Source organism: Cetorhinus maximus, chromosome 6 (genome assembly GCF_964194155.1).
Source record: "Cetorhinus maximus chromosome 6, sCetMax3.hap1.1, whole genome shotgun sequence".
NCBI classification, from domain to species: domain Eukaryota; kingdom Metazoa; phylum Chordata; class Chondrichthyes; order Lamniformes; family Cetorhinidae; genus Cetorhinus; species Cetorhinus maximus.
In genome coordinates this window covers 4,116,425-4,137,290 of record NC_135884.1, presented here as the reverse complement: position 1 = coordinate 4,137,290, position 20,866 = coordinate 4,116,425, and the positions used below count along the sequence as shown (strand labels likewise).

The 20,866-nt window shown below is 42.7% G+C and overlaps 1 protein-coding gene across 1 annotated transcript in view; it reads left to right on the top strand.

Moving 5' to 3' along the window:
* LOC144681463 (host cell factor 1-like) overlaps positions 1-20,866 on the top strand; it is a 105,011-nt gene that overhangs the window by 29,049 nt on the left and 55,096 nt on the right. The window contains exons 8-13 of the mRNA XM_078543055.1: positions 1,111-1,473; positions 3,504-3,679; positions 7,585-7,782; positions 8,858-9,085; positions 15,814-15,915; positions 17,347-17,566. Of these exons, the coding sequence (XP_078399181.1) occupies positions 1,111-1,473; positions 3,504-3,679; positions 7,585-7,782; positions 8,858-9,085; positions 15,814-15,915; positions 17,347-17,566 (1,287 nt within the window). The remainder of the gene's footprint in view (positions 1-1,110; positions 1,474-3,503; positions 3,680-7,584; positions 7,783-8,857; positions 9,086-15,813; positions 15,916-17,346; positions 17,567-20,866) is intronic.

Genomic DNA, 20,866 nt, shown 5'->3' with positions numbered 1-20,866 from the left:
CCGCCTACTCAAATTTCTTATGTTCTTATGCCAGGGCCACAAAGGAGAGGTGGTGGCATAGTGGTTTTGTCACTGGACTAGTATTCCAGAGACCCAGGGAAATGCTCTGGGGACCAGGGTTCCAATCCCAACAAGGCAGATGGTGAAATCTGAATTCAACAAAAACCTGGAATTAAAAGTTTGATGACTACAAAACCATTGCCGATTGTTGTAAAAACCCATTTGGTTCACTAATGTCCTTTAGGGAAAATAATCTGTTGCCCTTACCTGGCCTGGCCTACATGTGACTCCAGACCCACAGCAATGTGGTTGGCATGTAAATGTCATCTGAACAAGGGCAGTTAGGGATGGGCAATAAATGCTGGCCTAGCCAGTGCCGTGCTCATCCCATGAATGAATAATAATACAAAAAGTCGGTTAGTTATGGGGATAATAGGGATGAGAGGCTTTTGGTTAATATGAAAAACTGCACTGTTCTCTTTTTATTTAAACTTTCGCTGTTGAGAAGTGACAGAAATGTTCTAAATTATAAGAAGTTTTGATGAGGTAAATGGGGCTTGGTGGGGGCTGGGGAAGCTGTTTCCACTGGCCAGAGAATACGTTTGAGAACATCATGAAAAGAACAAAGGTAGAGGTTAGGGGAGGTTTTATTAGGTTGTTGATAAATAGAAGGCCCTACCAGAGAGTGGTTCAAATGAGTCTATAATGGCTTTTAAAAGAGTAATGGTTTGAAAATAATTTGCGTGTATGGGAAAGGGTAGGGATTGGCGCTAAATAGTGCTTTGAAAGCTGGTACAGGCACCGGGTGGACAAACGGTCTCCTTGTGTACCCTAAGAGTATATGGCATTATGCTAAGAATGAAAATCATAATTGTGGAACAGGGGAATAGGAGTAAACTGTGCCAAAGTTCAATATCTGGGAACATGTTTCTGCACTGAGGGTAATACCTGGAAAAATGGTGAAGACAGAAACTCTGCTGCCACATGCTGTGTTGGGGAGAAGAGTGAGCTAGATGGACCAAATGGCTCCTTCATCTTTATCACCTTCCCCCCTGTTCCACTTATATCTTCTGTGTAAATTAAATTTCCCATCACCTTTTTTCTTAATAGAAAAGCCTCATGCTCCTGGCAAAGTCCAGCTGGTTCGAGCAAGTACCAACTCCCTTGAGGTCAGTTGGGGATCGATACCCACTGCCGACAGCTACTTGCTTCAGCTTCAGAAGTACGACGTCCCAACAGCTGCTGCCGCCGTGACGCCTTTGTCAAGCTCTGCCGTTTCGGGCATCCGGCCATCCAGCAGTCCTGCTCCTGCAGCAGCCGCACCAATGTCACCTGCTCCAGTACAGCCAGGAATCCGCTTTGTTACACAGACAACTGCTGCTCTGGGTGCGCAGGCTGCATCCCTAACCGCAGGTGCAGCATCACCAACTGTAGTCAGGATTCCTGCTCCTGTAGCTTCTCCACGTGGGCCAGGTAAGCCACTGCCTCTGACTTCTTTTGGTAGAAAAATTACTGATGGAACCTTGTGTATGATGCATATGTAAGGGCTGAATTTTTCTGACAGAATAATGGTGAGTTTTATTCGTGTTCCCTTGTGTGTAAGTAACACAGCAATTTGTGGCAAAGATGCACGTCTTGAACTGCAAATCGTAGTTAACCTTATAAGAACGACTTCTCATCATCAACCTCCCCCATGAATTACAAGAAATTGCTGCATTTGTGCTGTTAAAACAAATTAACTCCCCGCAAAAAGTTTGGGCTGGCACATAATGACATAAGGACCCTTTCAATGATTCATGTCCCAAACCAGAAAAAAACAAATTAGAACAGTGGAGTCTCATGCACGTTGTAAATTGTTTCTAGAGGCTTTAAAAAAATGTATTTCTTTTCCTTCCTGCCTATTCTTTCTCTTTATTCTCAATCCAATCTTTCTTTCCCCCTTTCTTTCTCTTTCTGTAACCAGATTGACTCTAATTCATCTGAGTTCCTTTGCCATTGTTTTCTTTTTCTATCTTTAAATCACATTGGTTAAGGAGATAAACTGTTGGCTCTGTCATTCACCAAGGTCAGTGTTGCCCTTACACTTCTAACAATTTACTATGCAATGATTTTTCAAGTTGAAGGTTGAAGAAGAAAGTATCTTTCCAAACGAGGCACATAGCGTGATGCTCCGCTCCAGCAAATCCTGATCAATGTATTCTCTGTATTTTAAGATGATGAGTCAGTCAGAATGGCACAAAAGGAGGCCATTTGGCCCATTGAGTCCATGCTGGGTTTCTGTAGGGCAATCCAATCAGTCCCATTTCCCTGCTGAATCCCCATAGCCCCATAATTTTGTTTCCCTCAAGTGCCCACCCAATGTCCTTTTAAAATCATTTGTGACCTTCACCTCCATGACTCACATGGGCAGAGAGTTTCCAGGTCATTACCACTCACTGCGTTTTTTTAAAAAAAATCTCCCTCATATCTCCCACCCCACCTCCCCCAACCATCTTGAATGCTTGTAGTCCTCAGTGGCTTGAGGTAAATGCATCTTCAGGTGTGGGGTCAAGAAGTACAGACCAGAAATTGAAGCTGACTGAACCCAGCCAGCCAAACACTGGGGCACTTTTAAGTGCTATCAGAGACATAAAAGATCACATGCAGTTTTTAAAGAGCAGGAATTCTCCTGGCTGTCCCTGAACCAACAACAACAGTAATGGATCAACTGCTGATTTCTATTGCTTGCTATTTGTAAAACCCTGTGGTGATTTTAGTGACTACATTTGCCCACAGACCAACAGTGATTACACCTCGGAAGTAAGCTGATCTCTCAATTGGATGTGAAGCGCTTTGGGGCATCCTGAGGATGTGAAAGGTGCTATATAAATGAGTTTTCCTTTCTTTCCCTTTAACTCAGAGCAGCAAGACCAGTCTATATCCTTGCCTTTATGTAGAATGATGCCAAAATTGATTTAAACTTTATGTACTGCTTGCAAGACTCAATGTATGCCCAAAGAGATTTGCAAGGATAAAAAGCTCGGGCACATTTGCTTGAGGTGTCAACCATAGCTTGTAGTAGCTCTCCTCTCTTGAATCAGAAGATTGAGTGCAAAATCTAGGCAGACACTCCAGTGCACTACTGAGGAAATGCTGCACTGTCGCAAGCTGCCATCTTTCACATGAGGTATTAAACCAAGATCCTGTCCTCTGTCAAACGTTAATATAAAAGATCCCACAGCAATTTTCCAAGAGGAACAAGGGAGTTCTTAGTGTCCAAACCAATATTTATATGTCAACCAACATTAATACAAAACAGATGGTCTGATCATGATCACATTGCTGTTTGAAGGAACTTGCTGTGTGCAAATTGCTTGCCATGTTTCCTAAAATACAACAGTGACATCAGTTCCAAAAAGTACGCCATTGGCTGTAAAATGCTTTGGGGTATCCCGAAATGCAAGTCTTTCTCTTGAGGCTCATTAATTTCTTTGAGCTGATATTTAACTGACCTCTTGTTATAGGCTCACCGATGATCAGGGCCACTACAGGGCAGCCAGTGGTCGCAACAGCAGCTTCAGCCTCGCCGCTCATCACCGTGCAACGGCAAGCTGCACCTCAGAGCAAAACACCCATCACTGTGGCAGCCCTTCCACCAGGTGTTCGCATGGTGATGCCAGCTCAAACCACAACAGGGACTGTAAGTTTCACATGCGTTATGGCTTCTGTAGTGTGCAGTTTTGCAGGTGTATTATTACGTATTGTGGTTTAAACCCTTAAAATCCTGTGTAACTTTTGGTCAAAACTCCTCAGACTGGATAACTGCTGATGCAACTTAAATTATTTGGGATGCTCATTTCAGCTGTCAGTATATAAACAAAGCTTGTGCTTTGAGGCATATGTTTAACGGTCGACATTGTAGGCTGTTGTAATTCATTTTGCGCTGTAAGTGCACCAGTGGTTTAGATTGTTGCACCAGAAAAATGTTTGTGGCCACTTCAATAACCCAGTTAGTGCTTGCAAGACACTCAGATTAAGAAAGTCCCTGGTTTCATCCATTCTGTTCAATTGTCATGTACTAACTCAGTAACTTCAGCTCCTGGGTTAGGGAGAAAGGAAGAAAATCAAGCAGCATTCACACCAATTATTACTATCCAATAACCATTGTAGGAATAAAAAAGGAATGCTGGGAACACTCAGCATGGTATGCAGCATCTCTGAAGGAAAAAATAGAATTATTGTTCTAGGTTGATGACCTTTCATCAGAACTGGAAGATGTTAGGTTTTAAGCAAGTAGAGACACATGGGGGAAAGAACAAAGGGGAAATTCTGTGACAGGATGGAAAGCAGGAGAGATTAAATGACAAAGGGAGGAGAATGACGGTGCAAGTCAGAAGGTGGTAATGGGGCAAGTAAAGAAACAAAAGATGGGTCCAGAGGAGGTGTAAATGGCTATTGCAGAATAAAAGAGTGGGGCGATGCATGGTAAATCTGTCAAGGAGGAGAACGTTCCTATGACCCAGGAACATGGTGGGAAAGGTGCTGGTAGACTGCAAGGATGGAAACCACTTTACTGGCTGTGTATCTATGGGGGATCCCCACTTCAAGTTCCAGCTCACACTACCTCCACTCTCAGCAGCTCTAATGGAGCCATCCTCCATTACCAGACCCTGCTGCCCAAGAAGACAGAAGCAGTAGTGTAGATCAGCTGATATTGGAAATGTGAGTATGTGTGAATGTCAGGCCATAACTGCGTTGGGCTTAGCTGTGATGGCTTTTTCAAAGTGACCTACCAACACTCCTTTGTGTCTGTGCCAGTTCTTTGAAAGAGCTATCAATTAGTCCAACTCCCCTGCTCTTTCTCTATAGCCCAGCAAATTCCTCCTCTTCAAATATTTATCTAATTCCTTTTTGAAAGTTGATGAGTTTGCTTCCACCAGCCTTTCCAGGTACTGAATTCAGAACATAAAAAATGTTTTCCTCGTGTCATTTCTGGTCTTTTGCCAATTATCTTAAATCTATGCCCTCTGGTTACCGAACCTTCTGCCACAGGTTTTCCTTATTTACTTTATCAAAATCATTATTTATTTTCTCCCCTTAACCATTCCTGTTCTAAACTGGTTGAATTATTTGCGGTAACATGGGGGGTTCCTATAGCAGTGGAGGCTGGGTCATTGCATTTATTCAAGGCTGAGTTAGATGGGTTTTTGATAGACAAGGGAGTCGAGGGTTAAGAGATGGGGCAGACAGGAAAGTGACATCAGATCAGCCATGATTTTATCGCATGGTGGAGCAGCTAGAATGGCCTACTCCTCTTAAGTCCTATGAGTTGATGAGGGTAGAGTGTTTAATGGCATTTACATGGATCTTGGGACAGCTTTCGTTAAGTTTTTTTTAAAAAAAATTTGGATATGCACTTGAAGTGCCGTAACCTACAGAGCTTCAGACCAAGAGCTGGAAGGTGGAACTGGGCTGGATAACTCTTTCTCGGCTGGTGTGAATGCGATTTTCCTTTGCAGAAAATATTTCATTGTTTCTATGTAATACCCCCAGTTTCTATAGTTTCTCTATGTAAATGAAGTCTTTCATCCATGGTGTCATTCTAGTAACTCTCTTCATCTTCTCTAGACCTGGACATTCTTCCTGATGTTTGGTGACCAGAAAGAAAAATAGGGAGAAATAAATTAGAGTATGATAGATAGCTAGCACGAAATATAAAAACAGATAGTAAGAGTGTCTACAAGTATTTAAAAAGGAAAAAGAGTAAGTGAAGGTGAGTATTGGTCCTCTAGAAGGTGTGTTTGGATAATGGGAAATAAGGAAATGGCAGAAGTGTTGAAACGGTATTTTGTGTCTGTCTTCACTGTGGAAGACACAAATAACATCCCAAAATACTTGAAAATCAAGAGCTGAAAGGCAGAGAGGAACTTCAAACAATTATAATCACCAGCGAAACAATACTGAAGAAACTATTAGAATTAAATGCTGACAAGTCCCCAAGACCTGATGGCCTGCATCCTAGGGTCTTGAGTGGCTGCTGAGATAGTAGATGCATTGGTTATATTTTTCCAAAATTCTCTAGATTTTGGAAAGGTCCCATCAGAATATAGACCAGATTGGAAAACAGTGAAATTAACTCCTCTAATCAAGAAAGGAGGCAGACAGAAAGCAGGAAACTACAGGCCAATTCGCCTAACATCTATCATGGGGAAAATGCTAAGATCTGTTTTTGAGGAGCAGGGCAATAAGAAAATCTTAATGCAGGCAGAGTAACATGGTTTTGTAAAAGGGAAATTGTGTTTGATTAATTTATTAGAGTTCTTTGAGGAAGTAACAAGCAAAGTGAATAAAGGGGAACCTTTAGATGTGGTGTACTTGGGTTTCCAAAACACATTTGATAAGGTGCCACATCAAAGGCAAAATAAGAGCCCGTGGTATAGGGGATAACATATTAGCATGGATAGAGGGTTCCATAGGAGTCATATTGGACTCGAAACGTTAACTCTTTCTCCCTCCACAGATGCTACCAGAACTCCTGAGTTTTATAGCATAGATAAAGGATTGGTTAACTAACAGAAAGCAAAGAGTAGGGATAAATGGGTCATTTTCATGTTGGCAAGTTGTAACTAGTGGAGTGCAGCAAGGATCGGTGCTGGGCCCTCAACTATTTACAATCTATATTAATGACCTGGATGAAAGGACTGAATGTATAGTTGCTAAATTTGTTGATGTCACCAAGATAGGTAGGAGAGTAAGTTGTGAAGAGGACATGAGAAGTCTGCAAAGGGATATAGATAGGTTAAGTGAGTGGACAAAAATTTGGCAGATGGAGTATAATGTAGGAAAATGTGAACTTGTTCACTTTGGCAGGAAGAACAGAAAAGTAGTATACTATTTAAATGACGAGAGATTGCAAAACTGAGGTACAGAGGGATCTTGGTGTCCAGGTACATGAATCACAATGAGGTAGTAAGAGCTGGCTACAACACTCCAGGGACCTAACCGTTGTTTATAAAGGTTTAGCATAGCTTCCTTGCTTTTGTATTATATGCATCTATTTATAAATCTGAAGATCTCATAAATCTTAATAGCTTTGTCAATATGTTCTGTTACCTTTGAAGGCTTGTGTACATATACCACCAGGTCTCAGTTCCTGAAACCCATTTAAAATTGTACTGTTTAGTTTATATTGCCTATCCTCAATCTTCCTATCGAAGTGAATCGCTTTGCTGTTCTGTTAAATTTCATCTGACATCTATCAACATCTGAGACCATTGATAGGCCAAGAGACTCATGAACATCCTGCTGTTGATTTCTGCTTTTCCTCTGAACTGCTTAGTCTCCACTCTTTGGAGAAAGGGTAAAAAAGCAGGAAGTTAGAAAATGCACCTGTGACCTCTGTATCACTTAGCAGTGGAGGGCTTTCTGATAAGTTATTTCTTTCTTTGCAAGCTTGATCTGGAAGGTGTTGGCTCCCCTGCCCATTTACAAATGTGTTTGTGAGATGTGTTGTAGGTGAAGGGGAAGTTTGCTGTTGTGTTGGAGGTTGGTGTTGTATTCCATTCTTGCCTCTATTGGTGATTCTTTTTTTTTACCTTTTCCCAGCCACTTACTTCTAGTCCACAGATGAGTGGAATGGCAGCTTTGGCTGCAGCAGCTGCTGCTACTCAGAAGATTCCTTCCAGCACAGCAGTTACCTCAATCGGACTTCACCCTAGCACAACCATGGTGAAAACAGTGGCAGTTGCTCCTGGAGCCAGTACACTGGCTACCACTGTGAAGGTCGCCACTCCGTCAGTCATGGTAAGCCACTTCTATAAAAACCGTTGTAAATATCTCATTTTGGTACCTGTGCACTCTGCCCTTGGAGAGTGGCGTGAAGTGGGATTCACAGGCTGATTAGCAGTGCATGTGAACGTTCCTTTCATGGTCATAATCATCTTTATACTGGCCAATAGGTTGGTTAACCCTATAAGAAGGGAAGGTTTAATGGGCTCCCGCAAACTGTACGAGTAGGACTCGCCCACTGAGCATCCTGTTGGATCTTAACTCGGAGCACTTCACAAACTGTAGTAATCATAAGGACAATTAAGAAAGGGCAATAAATGCTGGCCTTGTCAGCGATGCCCACATCCTAAGAATGAATTTTAAAAGAAATGAAAAGCAGAAGTACTGGCCTCCACTCACTGACGCTGCAGAGTAGGGTTTGAACCATGCACTTTTCTGACTCCGACAGGATGCCCCCTGAGCCAAAGACTTGCCCCACTGATGTAGAGTTCTTGAGCTCGCGGTATTCTCATCCACTCGCCTCCATCCCCGTCTTTCCTCCTTGCACTGCCATTTTAAAGATTAGCTGTGTTATATTAGCCTGTGATATTTCTAGCCCCTCCCCACCCTCATCAATTTTGCACATTCCAATATCAATATTGTAGTTTAACATATCACAACTCAGAGAGTGTAATGAGTAATATGAAGTTTAACATCCATAGAGCTCTGCACAGTTCAGGTATCAAACTTAGGATCCATAAATAAAAGCAAAATACTGCGGATGCTGGAAATCCAAAACAAAAACAAAAATACCTGGAAAAACTCAGCAGGTCTGACAGCATCTGCGGAGAGGAACACAATTAACGTTTCAAGTCCGTATGACTCTTCACCAGAACCTATAGAATCTATAAATCTGTGGTATTTAGCGTTATATTGGGTGATCCTGACATGACCTTTTTGAGGGAGCTGTTAAGACTGGAAGAGGTAGTGTGGTTTTGAGCATTAAGTCTTCATATTGCTGTTTATTCCAAACAATGAGGGATTAGGATGTCTTCATTCCTGGAATGCCTATCACTGACTTATCCCAATTTAATTTGCATCTGCTTTCCAGGTCAACACGCCGGCAACCTCAATGCTGAAGACCGCTGCTGCCCAGTTAGTGAGCCCGACCCATGCTGCCACTTCCACTACTTCGGCTAGACCCATCATCACAGTGCACAAGTCAGGGACAGTCACTGTGGCCCAACAGGCACAGGTGGTGACTACTGTGGTGGGAGGGGTCACAAAAACTATTACACTGGTTAAAAGCCCTATCTCCATGGCGGGAGGAAGCACACTGGTAAGGATATCAACATTAGATTATGTTCCTGTTTGTTTTAGCAGCTCTGTAACTGGTGAGCTTGTGTTTACCATCAGCGTTATTGTTAGGAGAATGATTGTAAATTATACCTTGGTTAGTGAGTAAAATTAGAACACTTGGGATTGGGGGTAATATACTAGCATGGATTGAGAATCGGTTAATACAGTAGGAATAAACAGGTCATTCTCAGGTTGGCAGGCTGTGACTAGTGGGGTACCACAGAGGCCAGCGCTTGGGCCCCAACTGTTTGCAATCCATATCAATGTTTTGGACTTGGGGCCAAATGTAATATTTCCAAATTTGCTGATGATACAAAACTAGGTGAGAATGAGAGTTTTGAGGAGGATGCAAAGCGACTTCAAGACAAGCTAAGTGAGTGGGTAAGAACATAGGTGGAAAATAATGTGGAAAAAATGTTAAGTTATCCACTTTGGTAGACAAAACAAAAAGGCAAAGTATTTTTTAAATGGTGAGAGATTGGGCAATGTTAACATCCAGAGGGATCTGGGTGTTCTTGATCATAAGTCACTGAAAGCTAGCGTGCAAGCGCAGAAAGCAATTGGGAAAACAAATGGCCTTTATTGCAAGAGGAATTGAGTACAGGAGTAAAGAAGTCTTGCTGCAGCTGTATGGAGCCTTGGTGAGGCTGCACCTGTAGTATTGTGTACAGTTTTGGTCTCCTTAAGGGAGTATATACTTGTCATAGAGGGACTGCAATAAAGGTTCATCAATTGACCCTTGGGATGGCAGAATTGCCCTATGAGGTGAGATTGAGGAAACTGGGCCTATATTCTCTGGAGTTTAAAAGAAATAGAGATGATCACATTGAAGCATACAAAATTCTTAGGGCTTGACAAGGTAGATGGAGGAAGGATGTTTCTCCTGGCTGGTGGAGAGTGGAGGTCCAGAACTAGGGGACACAGTCTCAGAATAAGAAGTAGGCCATTTGGGACTGAAATGAGAGGAACATCTTCACTCAGGGCGATGAATCATTGGAAATCTCTACCCGAGGACTGTGGAGGCTTAGTCATTGAGTATGTTCCAGACAGAGATCAGTGATTTCTAGATATTAAAAGTATCAAGGCGCATGGGGATATTGTGGGAAAATGGCATTGAGGCAGAAGATCAGTCACGACCTAGTTGAATGGTGGAGCAGGCTGAAGGGGCCAGTTGGCCTACTCCGGTTTCCTATGTTATGTATTTTTAAAATTGTGACTCCTTACTCTAGCTGTTTAATTTTTTTAAACCGTCTCAAAAAGCTGTGAAAGTCATACTGGTGCTTGCATCAACGCTGATGCTGGCCATTGGGACTCTGTTTTGATGATTCTTATTGTACTTCCTGATTTGAAATGGTGTCTGTCGTTTGGACATACCGTATCTTCTGACCTGCTCTGTAATTCTTGCATCCTGTAGTTTATCGGCAGTTTTATTCCTCATCTGAAGTTGGTATTTTGAGTCATTATGGCAGAAGGCAGCCACTCGGCCTGTCAGATCCTTGCCAGCTCTCTGTAGAGCCATCCAATCAGTCCCATTTCTCTACTCTATCCCCATAAACCTGAAAGTTTATTGCTCTCAAATGCCTATCAAGTTTCCTTTTGTAATCATTGAATGTTTCTGTTTCCACCTCCCTCAAAGGCAGGAAGTTCCAGGTGACTACCACTTACTGCATAAAAAGTTCTTCTTCACATCCATCCTGCACCTCTTGCCAAAAGCCTTAAATATGTCATCACTTGTCCTTTGTCTACCTTATCTAAACCTGCCATAACCTTGCATACTTCTATAAAATCTCCTGTTAGTCTTCTTTGCTTTAAGGAGAGCAACCCCAGCTTCTCCATCTAACCTTGTAGCTAAAAATCCCTCATCCCTGGACCCATCCCATCCTGGTAAATCTCCTTTACACTGTTTCATCCTAATACTGTACCCTCGCTGGACTTACCTGTACCAATCAATCTGTCATGTCTTGCCCAAGCAGCCATTATTAATCAGTCAACTTTGTGTGTTAAGAGGCTATTTTGTCATGGGGAGAAGGGTGATCCTGTCCCTCTCTGGCCATCTTCCTGTAATCTGGAGCAAGGTCTGCATGCTTTTATTACCTCCTGTCCTCACCCAGGGATGCTCAAGTAAATTGCAGAAGGAACATACTTCCTAAGCATATTTTCAATTAGCTGCCTTGAGTGAGTAAGTCAGTCGCTTTATCTCTGGGCACAAATCTTATGTGAGAAATGAGAATATGTGAAAAAGAAAGGTAATCTCAAAAAGTAAATTTGAGAATCTATGCCATTTTAGAGTAAGTTCTTAAAATAAAAAAAATCAAGTTGTTTATTAGCCATTTTTGTGATGCTTTAAAGTATCCCTTTTGTAAGCTTCCAAATTATTCTTTGATATTAGAGTAGCATTGCCCTATTCTGTAGCAGGTTCAACTCTCATTTCACCCCAGTTACCTGATCTCTTGTGGGGCATCAGTTTGTGCACTGGAGTTACACACGTAGACACCACTTGAAAGCCCATTTTGTCTGTACTGCAGCAGCTTCGGGTGCGGAGCAGAGACAACTGAGCAGAAGAGAATAACTGGGGTGGTTTTGGTGGGAGAAATGCAAAACTTGTTTTTAACACATCAAAAAAATGTGTGGAAATGTGATCTGAATCCTGTTTAATGAACTTGAAAACTTTTAACTTTATTTATGTTGCTTTGTGCCCATAGATTTCCCAACATTTAAAATAATAGAAAAGCATAAAAGCTGCAGACTCAAGTCAGGTAGCATCTGTGGAGAAACAAAAGTAACATTTCATGTTGGTGTCCTTTCTGTTTTTTCTTTAATTGTAAAACCAGTTAAATACAATATCAAAGCCAGTGTTGAAGTTCAATCTTTCACTGCTTCCCCTGCCCAGTGTAGTAAACTGTGCTGTTCTGTGCACAACTGAGCAATGAACCAGGAAGGTCCCTGATATTGACTCCCAGATTCAGCTGAGTTAACTGGTCCCTGCCAAGGAGGTGGTAGAGGTGCTAATGTTGTCGCTGGATTCATGGGGGTGTCAATCATTGTCCAGAAACTCATGCTTGATAATGCAGGAAGAAGAATGGAGCTGGCTTAGCTGTGATAACCTTCCTCCATAGAATAGCCCTGTGGGCCGTGAACCGCCTTGGCCAATGCATGACCTGATATCATTTGGGTGCTGGTACCTGTGACACTTTAATCGAACAACAGTTTCTGCTTCCAAGGAAAATTGGGGTGGGGGTGGCGGGGCAGAAAAATTAGTGTGCGAGAAAGACCTTGCTCTTTGATCTGGTACATGTGATTTAACTCGCACCACAATAGCCCGAGAATTAAATTGCATGTTTTATGCTTAGAAATATTTGGCATATGGGTAATAGGCCAAGAGATTTTACCGAGGCAAAATTACTTTTGCTTATCGTGGCTTATCGACAGGGGAGAGGGGTAAGGCCACAAGGCACAGGAGCAGAAACCAGGCCACTCGGCCCACCGAGTCTGCCCCGCCACGCAACCACGGCCGACAAGCCTCCCAACCCCATTCTCCGGCCCTCTCCCCATAACCTTTGATCCCCTTACCAATCAAGAACCTATCTATCTCAGTCTTAAATACACTCAATGACCTGGCCTCCACAGCCTTCTGTGGCAATGAATTCCATAGATTCACCACTCTCTGGCTAAACAAGTTTCTCCTCATCTCTGTTCTAAAAGGTCTTCCCTTTACCCTGAGGCTGTGCCCTCGGGTCCTAGTCTCTCCTACTAATGGAAACATCTTCCCCACGTCCACTCTATCCAGGCCTTTCAGTATTCTGTAAGTTTCAATCAGATCTTCCCTCATCCTTCTAAACTCCATTGAGTATAGACCCAGAGTCCTCAAACGTCCCTCATATGTTAAGCCTTTCATTCCTGGGATCGTTCTCGTGAACCTCCTCTGGACCCTCTCCAGGGCCAGAAGATCCTTCCTGAGATGCGGGGCCCAAAATTGCTCACAATATTCTAAATGTGGTCTGACCAGAGCCTTATAAAGCCTCAGCAGCACATCCCTGCTTTTATATTCTAGTCCTCGCGAAATAAATGCCAACATTGCATTTGCCTTCCTAACTACTGACTCAACCTGCAAGTTAACCTTAAGAGAATCCTGGACTAAGACTCCCAAGTCCCTTTGCACTCCAGATTTCTGAATTCTCTCCCCATTTAGAAAATAGTCTATGCCTCTATTCTTCCTACCAAAGTGCATGACCTCACACTTCCCCACATTGTATCCATCTGCCACTTCTTGCCCATTCTCCTAACCTGTCCAAATCCTTCTGCAGTCTCCCCGCCTCCTCAATACTACCTGTCCCTCCACATATCTTTGTATCAACTACAAACTTAGCCAGGATGCCCTCAGTTCCTTCATTTAGATCATTAATGTATAAAGTGAAAAGTTATGGTCCCAACACTGACCCCTGCGGAACTCCACTAGTCACCGGCCGCCATCCTGAGAAGGACCCCTTATCCCCACTCTCTGCCTCCTGCCAGACAGCCAATCTTCTATCCATGCTAGTACCTTGCCTCTAACACCATGGGCTCTTATCTTACTGAGCAGCCTCCTGTGCGGCACCTTGTCAAAGGCCTTCTGGAAGTCCAAGTAGATAACATCCATTGGCACTTCTTTGTCTAACCTACTCGCTACCCCCTCAAAGAACTCTAACAGATTTGTCAGGCATGACCCCCCCCTTGATGAAACCATGCTGACTTTGCCCTATTTTACAATGCACTTCCAAGTATTCTGAAATCTCATCCTTAATAATGGACTCTAAAATCTTACCAACTACCGAGGTCAGGCTAATCGGCCTGTAATTTCCCGTCTTTTGCCTCACTCCTTTCTTAAACAGGGGGGTTACATTAGTGATTTTCCAGTCCTCTGGGACCCTCCCTGACTCGAGTGATTCCTGAAAGATCACCACTAATGCCTCCACTATCTCTTCAGCTATCTCCTTCAGAACTCTGGGGCGTAATCCATCTGGTCCATGTGATTTATCCACCTTCAGACCTTTCAGTTTTCCTAGCACCTTCTCCTTGGTAATGGCCACCATACTCACCTCTGCCCCCCGACTCTCTTGAACTTTGGGGATGTTACTCGTGTCTTCCACCGTGAAAACTGACACAAAGTACCTATTCAGTTCCTCCGTCATTTCTTTGTTCCCCACTACTACTTCTCCAGTGTCATTTTCCAGCGGCCCAATGTCCACTTTTGCCTCTCTCTTACCCTTTATATATCTAAAAAAACTCTTGCAATCTTCTTTTATATTACTGGCTAGTTTACCCTCATATTTAATCTTCTCCCTCTTATTTCTTTTTTAGTTGTCCTCTGTTGGTCTTTGTAGGCTTCCCAATCCCCTGGTTTCGCACTGCTCTTCACCACATTGTATGCTTTCTCTTTAGCTTTTATGCTGTCCCTGACTTCCCTTGTCAGCCATGGTTGCCTCGTCCTCCCTTTAGTATGCTTCTTCTCCCTAGGGATGAATTTTTGCACTGTCTCCCATATTACTCCCAGAAACTCCTGCCAATGCTGTTCCACTGTCTTTCCTGCTAGGCTCATCTCCCAGTCAATTCTGGCCAGCTCCTCCCTCATGCCTCTGCAGTTGCCTTTATTCAACTGTAATTCCGTTACATCTGATTCCAGCTTTTTCCCCTCAAATTGCAGGGTAAATTCTATCATATTATGGTCACTTCCTCCTAAGGGTTCCTTCACCTTAAGCTCCCTTATCAAATCTGCCTCATTACACATCACTAAATCTAGAATTGCCTGTTCCCTAGTGGGCTCCACCACAAGCTGCTCCAAAAAGCCATCTCGTAGACATTCCACAAATTCCTTTCTTGGGATCCACTACCAATCTGATTTTCCCAGTCTACCTGCATATTGAAATCCCCCAAGATCACTGTAACCTTGCCTTTCTGTCTCCTGGTGTATCTTGTGCCCCACATCCTGTCTACTGTTCGGAGGCCTGTACATGACTCCCATTATGATTTTTTTTACCTTTGCAGTTCCTCAACTCTACCCACACAGATTCTACATCATCTGACCCTACGTCATTTCTTGCTATCGATTTAATTTCATTTCTTACTAACAAAGCAACCCCACCCCCTCTGCCAACCTGTCTATCTTTTCAATAGGATGTATATCATTGGATATTTAGCTCCCAGTCCTGATCCCCTTGCAGCCATTTCTCCGTGATGCCCACCACATCATACCTGCTAATTTCAATCTGCGCCACAAGCTCATTTACCTTATTTTGTATACTGCGTGCATTCAGATACAACACCTTCAGTCCTGTATTTCCCGTCCCCTTTCTCATTGCCATCCCTTTACCTGATGTGCGTGAAGTTAGATTCCTAGCCCTTTCCAAACACTCTGTCCTATTTTGTGATCTGGAGACTTTAATAGCCTCTCCTGGGCTCTCCTTTCTTTTCAGTTTTTTCATAATTTTCCATTAAGTTGAATCCACCCCCCCCACACGCTAACCTGCTGCTTTGTTTCCCATTAGTCATACTTCTTGGAGTTTTACCCTTCCCTTTCCCCCCCACTTTCTTGTTTGGTAGTAGTTTGCTTTAGTAATTATGGAGGAAAGTAACAGAAGCATGAAAAGCTTTGGCATTTGTGTTGTCATTTAGTGTGTAATGATTTTCCCAGTATTTTAATTATGTTGCAATTTTTCATTCTTATCACCCTAGATTTCCAACCTGGGAAAAGTGCTAACCCTGCAGGCTAAACCAGGGCAACAGGCCACCATTTCGGGCCCGGGTTCCACTGGGCCACTTACACAGATTTTCCAGGTTGACAAATTATATTGCATTGCGAGACATATGAGTATTTTGTTTGGCAGGTTAATATTGTGCTTTTTTTTTTTAATGACTTCACTGGAAAAGAGTCTGCAATTATTGATAGAGCGGGCCTGTGTGAAACAGGCTTAATGGACCAGCTAGTCTTTTCCTCACCCTCAATTTCATATTGGAACAATGTAGTGGAGGTGTACTAAAGCAAGTGGATTTGAGGCTTACTCGAGATATTCCAACCCACAACTCTGATGCCTGAACAGTCTTTCTGTCCAATATACTGTGCCTTTTCCGTTAGCTTAGATATCTTGGGAGCCATGTGTTCCCATGCCCTCCCCACCTTTCCCATTTCTCCCCACTGAGATTCACGCAGATCTAATGGAGCAATTGGATGTGAAAGTGGCGAACTACCATTACGCCAACCAGCCTCATCCCACACTTCGGAGGGAACTCCAATTCTGTTTATTTCAGAAAGAAATGTGGCTTAATTCCAAGAGATTTAGTTCCAGGTACAAACAGTACAAGTTTGGTTGCGTTTGACATTCTTGCCCATAAAAAGCTTAGAGTATTGAGGCAAAATAAGAAATTATTTTAACATTAGTGCACATCATGTTAGGCAGCTAGTCAGAGTGCCGCTCCCAGCACCTGTGATTGGGAAGCACACGGCCATGATTTACAGGTGAGGAACCCTAGGAGCCATGCTCATGTCAGAACATCAGTCTGCATTTCAGCAAGACGATTTGCTTATTCCCCCTTGTGTTTTCATTTCTGACTCATTCCCTGCTCCAAAGCTAACATCCTTTTCAGTTTTTGGTGCAAAAAGAAGTGAGCAACACCATCCTGGACCCCTAGCTTCTACTGACTGTGGCTCAAAATGTCAGCTGCTGTTTTCAAGCCACCCATAGAGCTAGTGTGGAAACTTCTGGAATTTGGTGACTTATGATCCCTTCCCATGCAGCAGTACTAACACTGAACCATTTCAGTGATGAGAGCTGCATTTTTTTTTTAACTCGCAGGTTGCTTATTGTAAAAGGATTATGCAATCCCAGCCTTCAAATATTCTGTCATTGACCTATCCAGGTTACTCTCAAATTATGCATCGTGTAAAACATGTGTACAAAGCATGAATAATTCCCAGCTTTGCTGAAATGTATATGTTGCAAATATTTTAACATTAAAATTATAAGATGTTTTGGCTAACTGCAAAAAATATAGTTTTATTGTTCTGGAACTAGCTTTTACTACTGTTTTTGTAACTCTGCCTTATATGTTTGTGGTGGTAATTTTATTTTAAAAGTACAATTTTTGCGCGCGTACACTGGTCAGGCTTCGATGAGAGGTATGTTTGTCCAGACTACAAATTATTTTTAACTTTTGGATTCATTTCCCTGTAGTAGAGCTGACAGCTTTTTATTATTTTTAACACATCAGACTAAAGGTCAACTGCCCCCAGGAGCTACCATTTTGAAGCTCGTTACTTCAGCAGACGGGAAACCCGCCACCATCATCACCACCTCCCAGGCCGGAAATGTGGGCCTTAAGCAGACGTTTGTCAGCCTCGGCAACGTGTCACCTGCCTCTTCAAAACCAGCGACTACCATTCTCAAAACAATTCCTATGTCTGCACTTATTTCACAGCCAGGAACAACAGGTACAGATTAGAGAAATGATCTGTTTTAATATAGATAAGTATGGGATGGTGCATTTTGATAGGAGAAGTAAGGAGGCCACTTATTTTTTTGAAAAGTAAGTGTCTAAATGGGGGTACAGAAGCAAAGCAACCTAGAGATACAGATTCACAAATTAAAGGTAGCAACACAGATTAACAAAGTCATAGAAATGCATCAAAGCATGGGGATTTCTTTCCAAAGGAATACAATTGAAAATCAGTGAATATATGCTAAACTTGTATAGATCCTTGGTTAGACTGCATTTAGAGTACTGTCCAAATTGGCTATGGTTTCCTTATCACAAAAATAATGTGCAGACAGTGGAGTAAATGCCAGTACTGACAGGGTTTAACCATCAGGAAAGACTGAACAGGTTGGGTCTCTTCTCTAGAAAAGAGAAGACTGAGGTGACTCACAGTGGCCTTTAAAATAATGACAAAGTTTGATAGAGTAGACAGAGAGAAATGTTCTTGCTTACTTTTGAGGAAATCGAAAGGAGCATAAATATAATAAAAGCAAAACTGCTAATGCTGGAAATCTGAAATAAGAGCAGAAAGTGTTGGAAAACACAGGTCTGGCAGCATCGGTGGAGCGAGAAATAGTTAACATTTCGAGCCCAATATGACTCTTCAGAACTGTAGAGAGTTGGAAATGAGGTGGGTTTTATGCTGTCAAAAAGGGTGGTATGGTCAGGTAGAACAAAAGGGAAAGTCAAGGATAGGTTAGAGGGTGGGGGAGATCAAATAACATACATGTCATGGAACAAAAGGCAAATAGGGGGCTAATATTTGTAATAAAGAAATAAAGCATGGGTCCAGAGTCAGTGTTAATGACACAATCATATGGCAGAATAAAGGACCCCTCTGAAGAAAGCAAAAACATGAAAACAAGATATAGATAGGCACTTGGCAAAATGAAAACAAAATGGGGGACAGAGTTCAGGGTGTGAAGTTGTTGAACTCAATGATGAGTCCAGAAAGCTGTAAAACGCCTAATCAGAAGATGAGATGCTGTTTCTCAAGTTTGCATTGGGCATCACTGGAATGTTGCAGCAGGCTGAGGACAGAAATGCGAGCGAGAGCAGGATGGTGAATTAAAATGCAAGCAATCGGAAGGTCAGGTTCATACTTGCGGACGAAGCGGGAATGTTCCGCAAAGCAGTCACCCAGTCTTGCCAATGTGGAGGAGACATAGAAATGTAGAAAATAGGAGCAGGAGTAGGTCATTCAGCCCTTCAAGCCTGCTCTGCCATTCAGTATGATCCTCCATCTCAATGCCATACTCCTGCTCTCTCCCCATACCCCTTGATGCCTTTAGAGCCCAGAAATCTATAATTTCATTCTTAAATATATTCAGTGACTTGGCCTCCACAGCCTCTGTGGTAGAGAATTCCACAGGTTCACCACCCTCTGAGTGAAGAAGTTTCTCCTCATCTTAGTCCTAATTGGCTCTAGACCCGCCACCCCTCCCAGCCCCCAAGCCAGAGGAAACAACATCCCTGTATCCAGTCTGTCCATCCATGTTAGAATTTTATGTTTCGATGAGATCCACTCTCATTCTTCTAAATGCCAGTGAATACAGGCCTAGTCAACCCATTCACTCCTCATAAGACAATCCTGCCATCCCAGGAATCAGTCTGGTAAACTTTCACCCACTCCCTCCATGGCAAGTATATCCTCCCTTGGGTAAGGAGACCAAAACTACACACACTACTCCAGGTATGGTCTCACCAAGGCCTTGTACAGCTGCAGCAAGACTCCTTGCTCCTGTACTCAACTCCTCTTGCAATGAAGACCAACATACCATTTGCCTTAACTGTTTGCTTTCAGTGATTGGTGTACAAGGACACCCTGGTCCCTTTATACATCTCAGGATATGGGGCAGATCATTTAGGACTGAGATGAGGAGAAACTTCTTCACTCAGAGGGTGGTGAACCTGTGGAATTCTCTACCACAGAGGCTGTGGAGGCCAAGTCACTGAATACATTTTAAGAAGGAAATAGATTTCTAGACTCTAAAGGCATCAAGGGGTATGGGGAGAGAGCAGAAGTACGGCATTGAAATGGAGGATCAGCCATGATCAAATTGAATGACGACATTTCCCAATCCACCATTTAAATTAATACTCTGCCGTTCTGTATTTCCTACCAAAGTGGATAACTTCATGCTTATCCACATTATACTGCATCTGCCATGTATTTGCCTACTCACCCAATTTGTCCAAATCACCTTGAAACCTCTTAACATCCTCCTCACCACTCTCATTCCCATTTCGTGTTGTCAGCAAACTTGGAAATATTACATTTGGTTCTCTCATCCAAATCATTGAGATATATTGTGAGTAGCTGGTGCCCAAGCACGGATCCTGGCTGTACCCCAGTAGTCACCGCCTGCCACACTGAAAAAGACCCATTTATTCCTACTCTCCTGTCTGCTAACCAATTCTTAACCCATGCCAATGTATTACCCCCAATCCCATGTGCTTTAATTTTGCACACGGACCTCTTAGGTGGGACTTTATCAAAAGCTCCCTGAAAATCTAAATGCACCACATCCACAGGTTCTCCCTTATCTATTCTGCTAATTACATCATCAAAAAACTCCAGTAGATCTGTCAAACATGATTTCCCTTTCATAAACCCATGTTGACTTTGTCTAATCCCCTTGATATTTTCTAAGTGTCCTCTTATCACACCCTTTATAATAGACTCTAGCATTTTCCCTCTTACTGATGTTAGGCTAGCCGATCAGTAATTCGCTGTTTTCTCCCTCCCTCCCTCCTTTTTTAAATAGTGGGGTTAAATTTTCCACCCTCCAGTCGACTGGGACTGTTCCAGAATCTACAGAATTTTGGAAGATGACAACCAATACGTCCACCATTTCCATGGCCACCTCCTTTAGTACCCTGGGGTGTAGATTATCCGGCCCTGGGGAATTATCAGCTTTCAGCTCCATTAATTTCTCCAGCACTTTTGTTTTAGTAATACTAATTTCCTTCAATTCGTCCTTCTCACTAGACCCCTGGTTCCCTCGCATTTCTGGGAAGTTATTTGCATCTTCCTCCATGAAGACAGAACTAAAGTAGTTATTTAATTGCTCTGCCATTTCCTTGTTCCCTATTATTAATTCTCCCATTTTGGACTGTAAGGGACCTACATTTATCTTCAGTAACCTTTTTCTTTTTACATACTTATAGAAGCTTTTACAGTTTGCTTTTATGTTCCTTGCAAATTTACACTCATACTCCTATTTTTTCCCTCTTAATCAATCTCTTGGCCCTC